A 16,369-nucleotide genomic window follows, 5' to 3' on the forward strand; every position below is an offset into this window, starting at 1 on the left:
CTTATACCTGTATCATTTCCCCCAGTAGATCCAGATAAATCCCTAACATTGGACTGAGGTCATGTGCTTGTTCCTAAACCCAATATCTGAAGCCAGGGAAATGGGAAATGAATAAACTGGTCAGGCCTGAGTCAGGGAACCCAGGGTCTCTCTACTTTGGCACAGCTGACAATTTTTTAAAATTTATTATTTTTTAAAATACATTTTTATTAATTTCAGAGAGGAAGAGAGAGGGAGAGATAGAAACATCAGTGATGAGAGAGAATCATTAATTGGCTGCCTCCCACATGCCCCCTGCAGGGGGTCGAGCCTGCAACCCGGGCATGTGCCCTTGATTGGAATCAAACCTGAGCCAAACCAGCTATGGTGGACAACTGACATTTTAGATTGGGTAATGTTTTGTTTTAGGAAGTTGTTCTGTGCATTGTAGGATTTAAAAAAAAAATACATATTTTTGTTGATTTTTAGAAAGAGAGGAAGGGAGAGAGAGAGAAACATCTATTAGGCTGCCTCCTGCATGCTCCCTACAGGGAATCGAGCCCAAAACTATGCCCTCACCTGAAGAACTGGCAATCTTTTGGTACATGGGACAATGCTCAACCAACTGAGCCACACCAGCCAGGGTGCATTGTAAGATTTTAACAATATCCTGCCTGACCTCTACCCACCGGATGCCAGTAGTATCCCTCCCTCAAGTCATGACAATATTTTTATTTTGAGATTGAAGAAATGCTTGAAAATGCTGAACGGGAGCGTCTGGGAAATGTTGGACAGCCAGATAAGCCTCTTATACGACTGCGCGTAAGTCCTATTTTATTTTATTTTTGAGTAGCTTCTATTTTAGATAAATTGAACTTTATTGACTTTTCAGAAGATAGTATTGCAGAGTTTATTTCACTCTTTTGCATCTTTGCCCAAGTGATCCTGCTGCATGGAATGTGCTTCTCTCCTTCCGTACTTCCTTCAACACCCACTTAAGCTTTCCATCTTCATAGAAGCCTTTCTTGACCTCCCTTTAGATTCAATATTTCTTCCTTTGTGTCCTCAGTTTACTCTGTACATACTTTTTACAGCATCATTTCATTCTGCTTGCAGTTATTTATTTACATGTTTGTCTTCCCAGTCAGCTTGTGAATTTTTTGATGACTATGTTTTATTCATGGCTGTACCCCTGACCCTCAGCACAGTGCCTAGTACATTGTAAACACTCAATAAAGTTTGTGTAATGAACTGTGCCACGCCAGCACGACCAAGGGTGATCCCGAGTGGGGGCGTGAAAGGATTAAGGAAAGACAGACAAGAGAATAATAGCTGGGTCTCGGTGGGACGCTGCCTCCCTGATGAGGAGACAACGACAGTGCCCACAAGCTGTGTCTTTATTTTATAGCAGACTAGAGGCCTGTTGCAGGAAGATTCCTGCAAGAATAGGGCTTCCTCGGCTCCCTCCCTTCTCCGCCGCCTCGCTCCCTCCTGTCTCCGCTGCCTGCTGCCTTGGCTCCCTCCCTTCTCCGCCGCCTCGCTCCCTCCTGTCTCCGCTGCCTGCTGCCTCGGCTCCCTCCCTTCTCCGCCGCTTTGCTCCCTCCCATCTCCCCCACCTTGCTCCCTCCCTTCTCTGCCACTTCGCCCCCTCCCGTCTCTGCTGCCTCATCTCCCCTCTCGTCTCTGCTACCTCATCTCCCCTCTCGTCTCTGCTACCTCGGCTCCATTTCCTTCTCTGCCACTTCACTCCCTTCTGCAGTGGTTGGCTTCCTTCTACACTGTCTTCAGTCTTCGCTCTGGGCCTGTGTATGCAAGTTAACCGCCATCTTTGTTGGCTTAATTTGCATATCACTCTGATTGGCTGGTGGGCATAGCAGAGGGACAGTCAATTTGCATGTTTCTCTTTTATTAGTGTAGATGCCACGAGGCAAAGTAGGGGCGTGATCACGTTGTTTACAGCATTCTCGTGAGTTTCAACCTCACTCAACTACATGCACCCGAACTCTATCACAAGGCACATGGGGCTACATGTTTGGACCTTAGGTTCAAGCTTACAACCACAGCCGTTGGCTATAATTGTGCTGGGAGGGCCCTGCCCTCCAGCTGAGACTTGCACATGGCAGTGAGAGGACCCTGTCCTTTCATTAGTCCGAGGCTTGAACCTGGCCAAAACACCGTAACTGCGCCCCACAATGAACAATCTTTGTGACTCCTAGGAGCAGAAAATCACAAATAAAGCTAGGCCAGAGTATAATTGTTAAAACATCTGAAGAATCTGGGGAAATCCAATAGCTTGAGCATTTCACATTTTCTGTTTTGTAACATGGCAACTGTGGAGATGGTCTGGGTACCACAAACATAGTTGCTCTGGGAGAATCACATTGTTCTCTTTATCAGGCCAGAAGGTCCCATGTTTCTCATCCATGTCTGCCTAAAACCATTAGAACCAACAGACTGAAATAGAAAATTGGCATTCCTTTTCCTAAGCACAGCAAATTACTAATTCATTTGTGAAACAAAAGAACAGATAGTTCATGTAAGTAATATTCCAAAAGTACATTGTATTAACCAGAGACCCCTCATTAATTCATTGACTCAGTGGATCAATATTTATTGAATACATTCTGTCCTGCATGCTGGGAACATAGTGATGATAACACAGAGGAGCTGTTGAACTTGTGGAGCTTATGGGAGGCAGAGCTGTGAGACACAGTAAACAGATAGCAAGTAAATGAACAAAAGTTGGTTCGTGCTGAGTGTGATGAAGAGCCTAAGTGGTTGGGGAGTGTGGATAGGCTGGTGATCAGTGTATTGCTGCCTCCAGTGCATTGCATTGAGCACAGCTAGTTTAGGAAATGATTACAGTTGACCCTTGAACAAAGGGTTTGAACTGCGTGGGTCCACTTATATGTGGGTTTTTCATGAAATACTGTAAATCTATTTTCCTTATGGTTTTCTTAACATTTTCTTTTCTCTAGCTTTATTGTAAGGATATAATATACACATAACGTACAAAATATGTGTTAGCCAACTGTTCATGTTATCGCTAAGTCTTCTGGACAACAGTAGGCTATAATTTTGGGGGGAGTTAGAAGTTGTATGTGAATTTTTGTGTGGAGGGTCAGCACTCCTGACCCCCACTTTGTCAACTGCCTATCTCTTAGAAAGAAATGTAATATTTTTCTTTGTAAAGGTCTTTGTACCACTATATACTTTTTAAAAAAGAGACAGCCTTGAGGGTGATTTTTAGCTTTAAGCAGATCCTGTGTTTTGAAGGGTAATCATTTCTCAAAGCTCACGGATTTGATTCTTTTTCTACATGGATTTTCCCAGCATTTATTCTTGTCAAAGTGAGAGAATATACCTAAGAGGATAGACCCCTTAACTAATGCATCTGAAGCCAGCATTTTATTTTGGTGGAGAATTTTCTTTCTGTTTTGGAAGTTTAAGATTTTGCTTAAAATTCCACCTCCTTTTCAGATGGTACTTCTGGTGCCTAGGCTACTAATGTCTTCTTTTTTTTATTATTATCCTCACTTGAGGATATGTTTTTATTGATTTTGGAGAGAGGGAGAGAGAGACATTGATGTGAGAGGGAAACTTTGATTGGTTGTCTCCCATACACACCCTGACTGGACATCGAATCTGCAATCTTTTGGTGTATGGAATGACACTCCAATCAACTGAGTCATCCAGTCAGGGCACTACTAGTGTTTTCATGGGCAGATGTAATTATTCCAGTATTATGAGAATTCTTGCTATATCTTGATTCCATCGAACAGAGTGTTTTGCATAAGCTTATAAACTTTCGAAGCTTTGTTTTTGCAGTTGAATAAACGGTATAACACACTCAGGATCTTTAAAATGAACTGTAGAATATTAATCTATTAACTTAAAAGTATTGAGCATAAACCTAAATACTGAAATGACTCATTCTGTATTTCCAGGTGGACTATAGTGGAGGTTTTGAACCTTTCAATGTTCTTCGCTTTAGCCAGAAATTTGTGGATCGAATAGCTAATCCAAAAGATGTTATCCATTTTTTCAGGCGTAGAGAACAAAAGGAAAACACAGGTATGCTAGTTATTTGTACAAATTTAAAAATGTTCTTACAGGGTTTATTGTAAATCAGTCTTTAATAAAAGACAGATAATAAATTGACAGTTGAATAATTAAATTTTTTCTAAAAATTAGATAGCAATATTTTATTTTTTTGAATGTGGTATTTTTTTAAATAAATCTTTATTGTTAAGATTATTACAGTTGTTCCTCTTTTTCCCTCCCATAACTCTCCTCCACCCAGTTCCCACCCCACCCTCTGCCCTTACCAGCCCCCACTGTCCTCATCCATAGGTGTACGATTTTTGTCCAGTCTCTTCCCCCACCCCCCACACCCCTTTCCCCCCTGAGAATTGTCAGTCCACTCTCTTTCTATGCCCCTGATTATATTATATTCACCAGTTTACTCTGTCCATCAGATTTTTTATTCATTTGATTTTTAGATTCACTTGTTGATAGATATGTAATTATTGTTCATAATTTGTATCTTTACCTTTTTCTTCTTCCTCTTCTTAAAGAATACCTTCCAGCATTTCATATAATACTGGTTTGGTGGTGATGAACTCCTTTAGCTTCTTCTTATCAGTGAAGCTCTTTATCTGACCTTCAATTCTAAATGATAGCTTTGCTGGTAAAGTAATCTTGGTTGTAGGTTCTTGGCATTCATCACTTTGAATATTTCTTGCCACTCCCTTCTGGCCAGCATAGTTTCTGTTGAGAAATCAGCTGACATTCGTATGGGTACTCCCTTGTAGGTAACTGACTGACTGTCTCTTGCTGCTTTTAAGATTTTCTCTTTGTCTTTGCCCTTGGCATTTTAATTATGATGTGTCTTGGTGTGGTCCTCTTTGGATTCCTTTTGTTTGGGGTTCTCTGTGCTTCCTGGACTTGTAAGTCTATTTCTTTCACCAGGTAGGGGAAGTTTTCTGTCATTATTTCTTCAAATAGGTTTTCAATATCTTGCTCTCTCTCTTCTTCTGGCACCCCTATAATTTGGATGTTGGTATGCTTAAAGTTGTCACAGAGGCTCCTTACACTATCTTGATATTTTTGGATTCTTTTTTCTTTTTGCTATTCCGGTGGGGTATTTTTTGCTTCTTCATATTTCAAATCTTTGACTTGATTCTTGGGATCCTCTTGTCTGCTGTTGGACCTCTGTATATTATTCTTTATTTCAGTCAGTGTATGCTTAACACATTGTATGCGGGAAACATATTTATACGTTTTACGTGTTTATACGTTCTATCAGTGTAGTAGAGCACGGGACACGTATTAATACGTTTTTTATAGACTAGCGGTAGAATGCGGGTAACATATAAATACGTAAACTAAAAGTTATCGTAATTTTACTGAACGTTGCCATTTGCGCAAAAAAATTAGCAAAAATGGCCCGCGCCACATGTTAGCGCGCGATAAAAACTACCCGCAAACAATGTGTTAATTTCTAGTTGGTCCTTTTTCATATCCTCGAGAGTCTCACTAAATTTATCCGCGGTTTCTAGAAAATTCTTGAAAAACCTTATAGCCGTGGTTTTGAACTCTATATCCAGTAGTTTGCTTTCCTCCATTTCTGTTATTTGTGACCTGTTTCTTTGTCTCCGCATTTTGGCTGCTTCCCTGTGTTGATAGAGTGGCTTTGTGTGCTAGGTGTCCTATAGGGCCCAGTGGGTCAACCTCCCCAATTACCTGAGGTGGACACTCTTGGTGCACCCCTTTGTGGGCTGTGTGCACAGTCTTGTTGTAGTTAAGCCTTGATTGTTGTTGGTATCACTGGGAGGAATTGACCTCCAGGCCATTTGTCTGTGAGAATCAGCTGTGTCTACAGTGGGAGAACTTCTGTGCTGGAGACACCCTTATGGGGCAAGATTTGCTTCAGTGGGGCTTTGGTGCTCACTGAGTCTGCCCCCTGAGTGTGTCCCTTATGGATCTGAGGAGTTGTGATCTGGATGGTCCCCCTCTGACCACTGGGTACACTGGCTCTTGGATCTCTAAGGAGGTGCCAATTTAGCCTCTGCCTGAGGCTACCCAGCAGGAGGTACGGAGAGATCTTCGGGTTCCTCATCCTTGTTTGGGGTTTGGAGGTGCTCAGATGAGGCCCAGCTGTGAAGCAATGCAAGCTGCTGTGGGGCCTTGAGCCTTCTTTTGGATGTTCTAGTTCTCTCTGACCCAGCTGCAGTTTGTTAGGTAATTTTAGATCTCAAAGGGCCAGCCCATTCATATGCAAAAGCCTCTGCTTGCATCTTGGGTTGGGCGGGGTCTCAAGGAATCAACTGGGCAGTGCAAACTGCTATGGGTAGTCCTCAGTCCTGCCTTAAGAGGCCCCGGCGGGTCTCAGAGTCTCACGGTAATCGCTGCAAGCACCTCTGAGAAAGCCGCCCTCGAGTTCCGCCCACTGCCAGACAGTCCAGTTTCTCCCCGTATGAGTCTGGGTCCCCAGAGACTCACCCGGAACTGGAGTCAGGGCCGTTGGGAGCTTGAGACTCCCTCTGGATTGAAAAATACATGAGCGTCCTCTATTGCCAGCCCTTTCCGCAAGCGCGCCTCCGTACCTCTGCACTTTACTTCCGCACCTCCTCTGAGTCTCAGTGTGCTTTTCTCTTTCCTTCTAGTTGTAGAGTTTCCACTCAGCCAGCCTTCCTGTGGTTCTGGGTGATGTCTGTTTTGTCTTTAGTTGTAGTTTTGAAGTGGATGTGCAAGGTAGCAATTTCAGGTGTTCACCTATGTCTCCATCTTGGTTTCTCTTCTTAGATAGCAATATTTTAAAAATACGTGTTTTTTTTTATTTTTAGAGAGGGGGCGCAGGAAAGGGGGAGAGAGAGATAGAAACACCCATGAGAGAAATATCTATCAGCTGCCTCCTGCACGCCCCCTAGTGGGGATTGAGTCTATTATCCTGCCATGTTCCCGGACCAGGAATTGAACCAGCGACCTCTTGGATTTATGGGACAATGCTCAACTGAGCCACACTGGCTGGGCAATAGCAGTCATTTTTAAACTTATGTGGATATCAATAAGAAATGGAAGGCTTTCTCTGCAGATGTAGTTTTTTTTAAACAGTGCTGCTGAGTACCAACATACACAGACATTACAGATTTATTGTTCAAAATAAATATTTATTATTTATTATACATTATTCATGTTCAGAGAATATATTCTCAAAGTTTGCATTATTAAGTATTTCAGCTTTAGGGTGTACAGTGATTTAGGAAGATACCAGTCTTTTGAAATAGTAAGTGGCCTATAGTTTGATGTTTCTGATGATCAGGTAATTAGTTTCCATTAAAAATTTTGTAAAATCTAATTGTCCTTATTTTAGCATTTATAAAACAGATCATCTCACTAAAATAGTTGACACTTGAACAACACAAGTTTGAACTCCATAGGTTCATTCATATGTGGATTTTTGTCAGTGAATATGTACAATGTTCTATATGCGCTTTCTTTTTCTTATGGTTTTTTTAACATTTTATTTTCTCTAGTTTGCTTTATTGTAAGAATACAGTATATAATACATATATAAAATTTGTATTAATTGGCTGTTTATGTTATCAGTAAGATTTCCAGTCTACAGTAATAGGCTATTAGTATTAAGTTTTTGGGGAGTTAAAAGTTATACACAGATTTTTCAGCTGTGTGTTGAGTCGGCATCCCTTAGCCCCAAATTGTTCAAGGGGCAATTGTAGTGTTTCTTCATAATAAATATTATCATGTTAAAGATAGGGGCTGTTTTTCTTAGAGCTATTTAGTCAGAATTTTCATAGAAAAATATGGCCATGTTTACAAGTAAACTACCTGGGTTCTTATTAACTTGGATTTAGTGGCCTTCTATATTCATTGTCAAATTGTGATAACAATTGTGTATGCTGTTAATTTAACCTGAAATAGTTATGTAGATATTTAAATGGAGCTCATAGAATACTGTTTTAGGGGGGGAAATCTGTATCTGATAATTGTATTTTCATGCTATGAATTTTAATTAATTACTTATTGATAGTGTTTTACTTTAATTGTTCATCCTTATTAATTTCTTGAAATTTTATAGGTGTAGCATTTGTAAGAACAGAATATAGAATTAGTACCTTATGTTACTTGAGTTTTATTGATAGTCAGTTTTGTTCTAATGATTTCTTTTTTGCTTAACCATAAATTGCTCAATAGAAACAATGACCCCTTTGAATGTTTTATTGAAAGTATTTTTGTTGCCCTAACCAGTTTGGCTCAGCGGATAGAGCGTCAGCCTGCCGACTCAAGGGTCCCAGGTTCGATTCCGGTCAAGGGCATGTACCTTGGTTATGGGCATATACCCAGTGTGGGGTGTGCAGGAGGCAGCTGACCCAGTGGGGGGTGTGCAGGAGGCAGCTGATCGATGTTTCTAACTCTCTATCCCTCTCCCTTCCTCTCTGTAAAAAATCAATAAAATATATTTAAAAAAAAAAGAAAAAAGTATTTTTGTTATTTTGACCCACTCTACTACTTAAGTATAGGTGTTACATTTTGTAAATTACTTTACCTGTCTGATGTCTATGGAATCAGCACAACTGCTTTAGTATTATCAGTGCAGATGTCATTATAATGGAAAAAATAAATAACATCTTAGTATTATTATTATTGAGGGAATTTTTACCTTGAGCGACCCTTGAAATGGTTTCGGGACCCCCAGAGGTCTGTGGACCACAGTGTGAGAAAAGTTGCAAGAGATAATACTACTTGGAGATACGGAAAACAAGTACAAACTTTAGGGAAAAGACTGTGGCTATTAGCAAAAATGCCATGGTTTTTTTTGCCTCAGAATTTACCACATTGAGCAAGCTGACAGTTGATAATGTTTGGCGTTCCTCCTGTACTGACAGCAGCCGCAGTGAGTTTGGGTTCTGTGCCTGATAACAAGCTGCTCATTTTTCAAGAACTTCTTTCTTCTAGGAGAAGAGATCAACTTTGGGAAGTTCATTACAAAACCTTTTGAAGGAACAACTCTAAGGGTAGAAGACCTCGTAAAACAGTATTTTCAAACCGCAGAGAAGGTAATTTCTTAATAACAATTCACGATTTGAATAATGTCTATCTTATAATAGCAGATTTTTACTTAGGATATCTATAATTGAGAGTTGAAATAAAAGGGTTCCTCAAAATGTTTTCAAGAAGTAAGTATGGTGGCAATTAATTGCATTCATTTATAGCTACTATACACCAAAAGAAATTACATGCTTAATTAAAGTGAATATTATTATTATTGTAGCTATTGTTGATGTTGTTATCCTCTTACTTTTTATTGCTATTGCATAAGTCTGAATCCAGGATTTACTATTCTTGCACCTGGATATAATTTCAGAATTACGTTATTATTATTAAGTTTATCTTTATTATTGAACGTATTATAGATGTCCCCTTTTCCTCCCCATTAATGCTTTCTATGCCGCACCTACTCCCCACCCCCCCCCCACCCCCCCCCCCGGCCTTCACCACACTATTTCCTGTGTCCATGGGTTATGCATATGTGCATATAAGTTCTTTGGTTAATCTCTCCCCACCTACCCACCCTTGCCTTCCCTCTTAGATTTGCCATTTAGTCTGTTCCATTCTTCTGTGTCTCTGGGTCTGTTTTGTTCATCAGTTTACTTTGTTCATTATATTCCACATATGAGTGAGATCATGTGATACTTGTCTTTCTCTAACTGGCTTATTCACTTAGCATAATACTCTCTAGGTCTCTCCATGCTCTCTCAAAGGGTAAGAGAGCCTTCTTTTTTATAGCTGCACAGTATTCCATGGTGTAAATGTACCACAGCTTTTTTATCACTCATCTACTGATGGGTACTGGGCTGTTTCTAGATCTTAGCTATTGTAAATTGCTAATTACATTGCATTATTAATATAGGAATCACATTATTAACATAGCTACCACATTGTGAAGCTTTTTTTTTTTTTTTTTTTACCTTAGTACTTAAGTTCTGGCTAAGAAAAAATTCAGAGACAAGACTGAAATTATAAGAGAAAGTTTATTTATAAAGTCACAGAGGTAGAAGGAAGTGAACGGTAGAAGAAATGGGTTCAGAAAACAAGTTATAGAGGCAAAAGAAGGGTTGTTGGAGCTTAGGAAAGAGAGAGGCAAGGAAACCATGCCTAGGGGGAGGGGAGGAGAGAAAGATGTGGGCGTGTTTTATAAAGAGGGCTGCCAAAGCTACTCTTAAACCGTAAGTATAGGCCACTTTAAGATCCTCCACTTGTATTAGTTTCCTCTTGCTGCTGAAACAAATTTTCACAAACCTAGTGGTTTAAAACAGCACAGGTTAAGTATCTTACAATTCTGTAGGTCAGAAATCTGACACTGGTCTCACTGGACTAAAATTGAGGTGTCAGCAGGGCTATATTCCTTCTAGAGCAGTGGTTCTCAACCTGTGGGTGGCGACCCCTTTGGGGTCGAACGATCCTTTCACAGGGGTCGCCTAAATACATCCTGCATATCAGATATTTACATTACGATTCATAACAGTAGCAAAATTATAGTTATGAAGAAGCAACAAAAATAATTTATGGTTGAGGGTCACCACAACATGAGGAACTGTATTAAAAGGTCGCGGCATTAGGAAGGTTGAGAACCACTGTTCTAGAGGCTCCAGGGTAGAATCCATTTCCATATCTTTTCCAGCTTCTAGAGGTGCCCACATTTTGTGGCTCCTGGGCTTCTTCTTTCATCTTCACAGCCAGCAATGTTGTATCTCTCTGGCCATTTTCTCCCAGTTACATCTCTCTCTGACTCCCTCTTCCACTTTTAAGGATATTCATAGTAACACTGGGCTTACCTCGATACTCTCTGATAAACTGATTAGCAGCCTTAGTTCCATCTGTAATCTTAGTTCTCCTTAGCCCTGTTACATATTCACAGGTCCCAGAGATTAGGTGTGGACATCTTTAGGGTTAACACGCCAGTTAACATCATCTTTTTATCATTAGCTGCCACTTCTGGTCTCTGTATTCCAGCCGTTCCGGCCTCTGCATGTTCACGAGCCTTGTTTTCACTTTACTTTTTCTGACTCCTAGTATTTATCAGTTGGCTTAATTACTGTCCATTGTTTTGTTTTCCCTTCAATAACTAGATAACTTGTCTTTTTCTCTGGAAACATTACTCTTTCATCTTCCTTTCTCGTTTAGAATTATTTTGTAAGGGATGGATACTATTTTCTGCATCCAGTGATTTATATCTCTCTTACAGAATGTGCAGCTCTCACTTCTAACAGAAAGGGGGATGGGTGAAGCAGTACAAGAATTTGTGGACAAGGAAGAGAAAGACGCCATAGAGGAGTTAGTGAAATATCAGTTAGAAAAAACACAGCGATTTCTTAAAGAACGTCATATTGATGCCCTAGAAGATAAAATTGATGAAGAGGTGAGTAACTAATTTGGGGGGGATAAGTCTATTTAGATAGTCTCTCCTTAAGAGTAGCTCTGAGTTTCATTCTAGTAAACTGGTCATTATTTACTCTGATTTGTTTAGTTTTCTTTCTTTTTCTTTTTTTTTTAATTAAATTTTATTGGGGTGACATTAGTCATCATGGGCATATAGGTTTCATTTGTGGATTACTAATTTACAAAATCTGTGTATAGGACCATGTGTCCACCACCCAAAGTCAAATCTCCTATCACCTCATATTAGGACACCTTTCTCCCCCCAAACCCTTCCCTCTGGCAACCACCATACTGCTGTTTGTGTTCATAAGTTTCAGTTTTATATTCTACATATGAGTGAAATAATATAGTTCTTAGCTTTTTCTGTCTGGCTTATTTCACTTCGCATAATGTTTGCAAGGTCCATCCATGTTGTTGTAAATGACGCTATTTCATCCTTTCTTATGGCCATGTAGTACTCCAGTGTGTATATGTACCACATCTTCTTTATCCAGTCCTCTATCACAGGGCACTTTGGCTGTTTCCAAGTCTTGGCCACTGTGAATAATGCTACAGTGAACATAGGGTGCACATATCTTTGTGTATAAATGATTTCAAGTTTTTCGGGTATATAACCAGGAGTGGGGCTGTTGGGCGATATGGCAGCTCTATTTTTAATTTTTTGAGGAATCGCCAGACTGCGTTCCATAGTGCTTTTACCAGTCTACATTCCCACCAGCAGTAAATGAGGGTTCCCTTTTTTCCACAACCTCTCCAACAGTTGTTGTTGCTTGTCTTGTTGATAATGGCCACTCTAACTGTATAAGATGGTAGCTCATTGTAGTTTTAATTTGCATTTCCCTAATTGCCAGTGAGGTTGAACATCTTTTCACATATCAATTGGCTATTTGTATGTCTTCTTGGAAGAGGTCCTCTGACCACTTTTTTTTTTTAAATATATTTTATTGATTTTAGAGAGGAAGGGAGAGGGAGGGAGAGAGAGAAAGAAACATCAATGATGAGAGAGAATTATTGATTGGTTGCCTCCTGCACGCCCCCTACTGGGGATTGAGCTTGTAACCCAGGCATGTGCCCTTGGCCGGAATCGAACCTGGGACCCTTCAGTCCACAGGCTGACGCTCTATGCATTGAGCGAAACCAACTAGGGCGTCTCTGCCCACTTTTTGATTGGATTGTTTATTTGTTTGGTGTTGAGTTTTACAAGTTCTTTATATATTTTGGAAATTAAACCTTTGTCAGAGCTACTGTTTGCAAATATCATCTCCCATCTGGTTGGCTGCCTGTTTGTTTTGCTGTCCATTTTTGTGGGGGCTTTTTTGCTGTGCAGAAGTTCTTCAATTTGATATAGTCTCATTCATTTATTTTTGCCTTTACCTCCCTTGCCTTTGGGGTCAGGTCCATAAAATGTCTCTATCACCCAGGTCGATAAGTTTGGTACCTATATTTTTTTCTATGTGACTTATAGTTTTGGGTCTTATGTTTAAGCCTTTGATCCATTTTGAATTTATTTTTGTACATGGGGACAAACTGCAACCCAGTTGCATTTGTTTGCATGTGGCTTTCCAGTTTTCCCAACACCATTTATTGAAAAGACCATCTTTACCCCAGAGTGCATTTCTGGTTCCTTTGTCTAAAAATTATCTGTCTATATACATGTGATTTTATAGCTGAGCTCTCTTTTCTGTTCCATTGATCTGTGTATCTGTTTCTCTGCCAATGCCATGCTGGTTTTTTTTAAATAAATCTTTCTTGTTCAGATTATTACAGTTGTTTCTCTTTTTTCCCCCCATAGCTCCCCTACACCCAGTTCCCACCCCACCCCCTGCCCTTACCCATCCCCCCACTGTCCTCATCCATAGGTGTACGATTTTTGTCCAGTCTCTTCCCACACCCCCCCCATACCTTTTTCCCCCAAGAATTGTCAGTCCTCTCCCTTTCTATGCCCCTGATTCTATTATATTCACCAGTTTACTCTGTTCATCAGATTTTTTTATTCACTTGATTTTTAGATTCACTTGTTGATAGATATGTATTTGTTGTTCATAATTTTTATCTTTACCTTTATCTTCTTCCTCTTCTTAAAGAATACCTTTCAGCATTTCATATAATACTGGTTTGGTGGTGATGAACTCCTTTAGCTTTTCCTTATCTGTGAAGCTCTTTCTCTGACCTTTAATTCTGAATGATAGCTTTGCTGGATAAAGTAATCTTGGTTGTAGATTCTTGCTATTCATCACTTTGAATATTTCTTGCCACTCCCTTCTGGCCTGCATAGTTTCTGTTGGGAAATCAGCTGACAATCGTATGGGTACTCCCTTGTAGGTAACTGACTTTTTTTCGCTTGCTGCTTTTAAGATTCTCTCTTTGCCCTTGGCATTTTAATTATGATGTGTCTTGGTGTGGTCCTCTTTGGATTCCTTTTGTTTGGGGTTCTCTGAGCTTCCTGGACTTGTAAGTCTATTTCTTTCACCAGGTGGGGGAAGTTTTCTGTCATTATTTCTTCAAATAGGTTTTCAATATCTTGCTCTCGCTCTTCTTCTGGTGCCCCTATAATTCGGATGTTGGTTCGCTTGAAGTTGTCCCAGAGGCTCCTTACACTATCTTCATATTTTTGGATTCTTTTTTCTTTTTGCTTTTTCGGTTGGGTATTATTTGCTTGTTCATATTTCAAATCTTTGACTTGATTCTTGGGATTCTCTTGTCTGCTGTTGGACCTCCGTATAATATTCTTCATTTCAGTCAGTGTATGCTTAATTTCTAGTTGGTCCTTTTTCATATCCTCGACGGTCTCACTAAATTTATCGGCAGTTTCTAGAAAGTTCTTGAAAAACCTTATAAGTGTGGTTTTGAACTCTATATCCAGTAGTTTGCTTTCCTCCATTTCTGTCTTTTGTGATGTTTCTTTGTCTCCGCATTTTGGCTGCTTCCCTGTGTTGGTAGAGTGGCTTTGTGTGCTAGGTGTCCTAAAGGACAGTGGCTCAGCCTCCCCAATTTATTACCTGAGGTGGACACTCTTGGTGCACCCCTTTGTGGGCTGTGTGCACAGTCTTATTGTAGTCAAGCCTTGATTGTTGTTGGTATCACTGGGAGGAATTTACCTCCAGGCCAATTGGCTGTGAGAGTCAGCTGTGTCTACGGTGGGAGAACTTCTGTGCTGAAGACACCCTTCTGGGGCAAGACTTGCTTCAATGGGGCTTTGGTTGCTCACTGAGTCTGCCCCCTAAGTGTGTCCCTTATGGATCTGAGGGGTTGTAATCTGGATGGTCCCAATCTGACCACTGGGTACACAGGCTCTTGGATCTCTAAGGAGGTGCTAATTTAGCCTCTGCCTGAGGCTACCCAACAGGAGCTACGGAGAGATCTGCAGGTTCCTCTTCTTTGTTTGGGGTTTGGAGGTGCCCAGATGAGGCCCAGCTGTGAAGAAATGCAAGCTGCTGTGGGGCCTTGGGCCTTTTTTTGGATGTTCTGGGTCTCTCTGACCCAGCTGCAGTTTGTTCGTAATTTTAGATCTCAAAGGGCCAGGGCATTCATATGCAAAAGCCTCTGCTGCAGCTTGGGTGGGGCAGGGTCTCAGGGAATCAACAAGGCGGAGCAAACAGCTATGGCTGATCCTCAGTCCTGCCCTAAGAGGCCCCGGCGAGTCTCAGTGTCCCGAGGTAATTGCTGCAAGCACCTCTGAGAGAAAGCCGCCCTCGAGTTCCGAGAGATGCCAGACAGTCCAGTTTCTCCCCATATGACTCTGGGTCCCCAGAGACTCACCCGGAACTGGAGTTCAGAGCAGTCAGGAGCTTGTGACTCCCTCCCGATTGAAAAAGACAACTGTGTCCTCAGTTGCCAGCCCTTTCCACATGTGCCTCCGTACCTCTGCACTTTACTTCCGCACCTCCTCTGAGTCTCAGTGTGCTTTTCTCTTTCCTTCTAGTTGTAGAGTTTCCACTCAGCCAGCCTTCCTGTGGTTCTGGATGATGTCTGTTTTGTCTTTTAGTTGTAGTTTTGAAGTGGTTGTGCGAGGCGGCAATTTCAGTTGTTTGCTTATGCTGCCATCTTGGTTTCCGCCCATGCTGTTTTGATTATCGTAGCTCTGTAGTATATTTTGAAATCAAATCCTAACACATTCTACAAGGCCAATATAACCCTGATACCAAAACCTGGCAAAGATAACACAGAAAAGGAAAACAAAAGACCAATATCCCTGATGAATACAGATGCAAAAATCCTAAACAAAATACTAGCTAATCGAATACAACAGCACATCCAAAAAATAATACATCCCGATCGAGTGGGATTCATTCCAGGGCACAAGGATGGTTCAACATTTGCAAATCAAGCCACATAATACACCACATTAACAAAAGAAAGGATAAAAATAATATGATCTTGAAAATAGAACCAGAAAAAGCATTTGATAAGATGCAACATCCATTATTAAAATGCTTAATAAAGAAGAATAGAAGGAAAGCATCTTAACATAATAAAGGCCATTATATGATAAACCCTCAGCCAATATCATGCTCAATGGTAAAAAACTGAAAGCTTTTCCCCTAAGATCAGGAACAAGACAAGGATGTCCAGTTTCACCACTCTTGTTCCACATAGTACTGGAAGTTTCAGCCAGAGCAATAAAGTAAGAGAAAGAAATAGAAGGCATCCAAATAGGGAAGGAAGAAGTCAAACTGTCACTTTTTGTGGATGACATGATGCTGTATATAGAAAACCATAAAAACTGTATCAAAAAAACTGGAAACAATAAACAAGTACAGTCAAGTTGTAGGATACAAAAATCAATGTGCAAAAATCCATTGTCTTCCTGTATACCAACAACAAAACTTCAGAAAAAGAAATGGAGAAAACAATTCCTTTTCCAATCGCAACCAAAAGAATAAAATACCTAAGAATAAACTTAATGTGAAAGACCTATATACTGAAA

General features: G+C 40.5%; 1 protein-coding gene across 4 annotated transcripts in view; it reads left to right on the plus strand.

The window, feature by feature from the left end:
- Positions 1 to 16,369, plus strand: part of MRE11 (MRE11 homolog, double strand break repair nuclease) — a 75,412-nt gene that overhangs the window by 26,253 nt on the left and 32,790 nt on the right. For all 4 annotated transcript variants that reach the window (XM_036324661.1, XM_036324664.1, XM_036324662.1 and 1 more), the window contains 4 exons: positions 721 to 801; positions 3,927 to 4,053; positions 8,959 to 9,059; positions 11,249 to 11,422. In XM_036324661.1, coding sequence (XP_036180554.1) covers positions 721 to 801; positions 3,927 to 4,053; positions 8,959 to 9,059; positions 11,249 to 11,422 — 483 coding nt within the window. The remainder of the gene's footprint in view (positions 1 to 720; positions 802 to 3,926; positions 4,054 to 8,958; positions 9,060 to 11,248; positions 11,423 to 16,369) is intronic.

The sequence above is a fragment of the Myotis myotis genome, unplaced genomic scaffold (assembly GCF_014108235.1).
Source record: "Myotis myotis isolate mMyoMyo1 unplaced genomic scaffold, mMyoMyo1.p scaffold_m19_p_10, whole genome shotgun sequence".
NCBI classification, from domain to species: Eukaryota; Metazoa; Chordata; class Mammalia; order Chiroptera; family Vespertilionidae; genus Myotis; species Myotis myotis.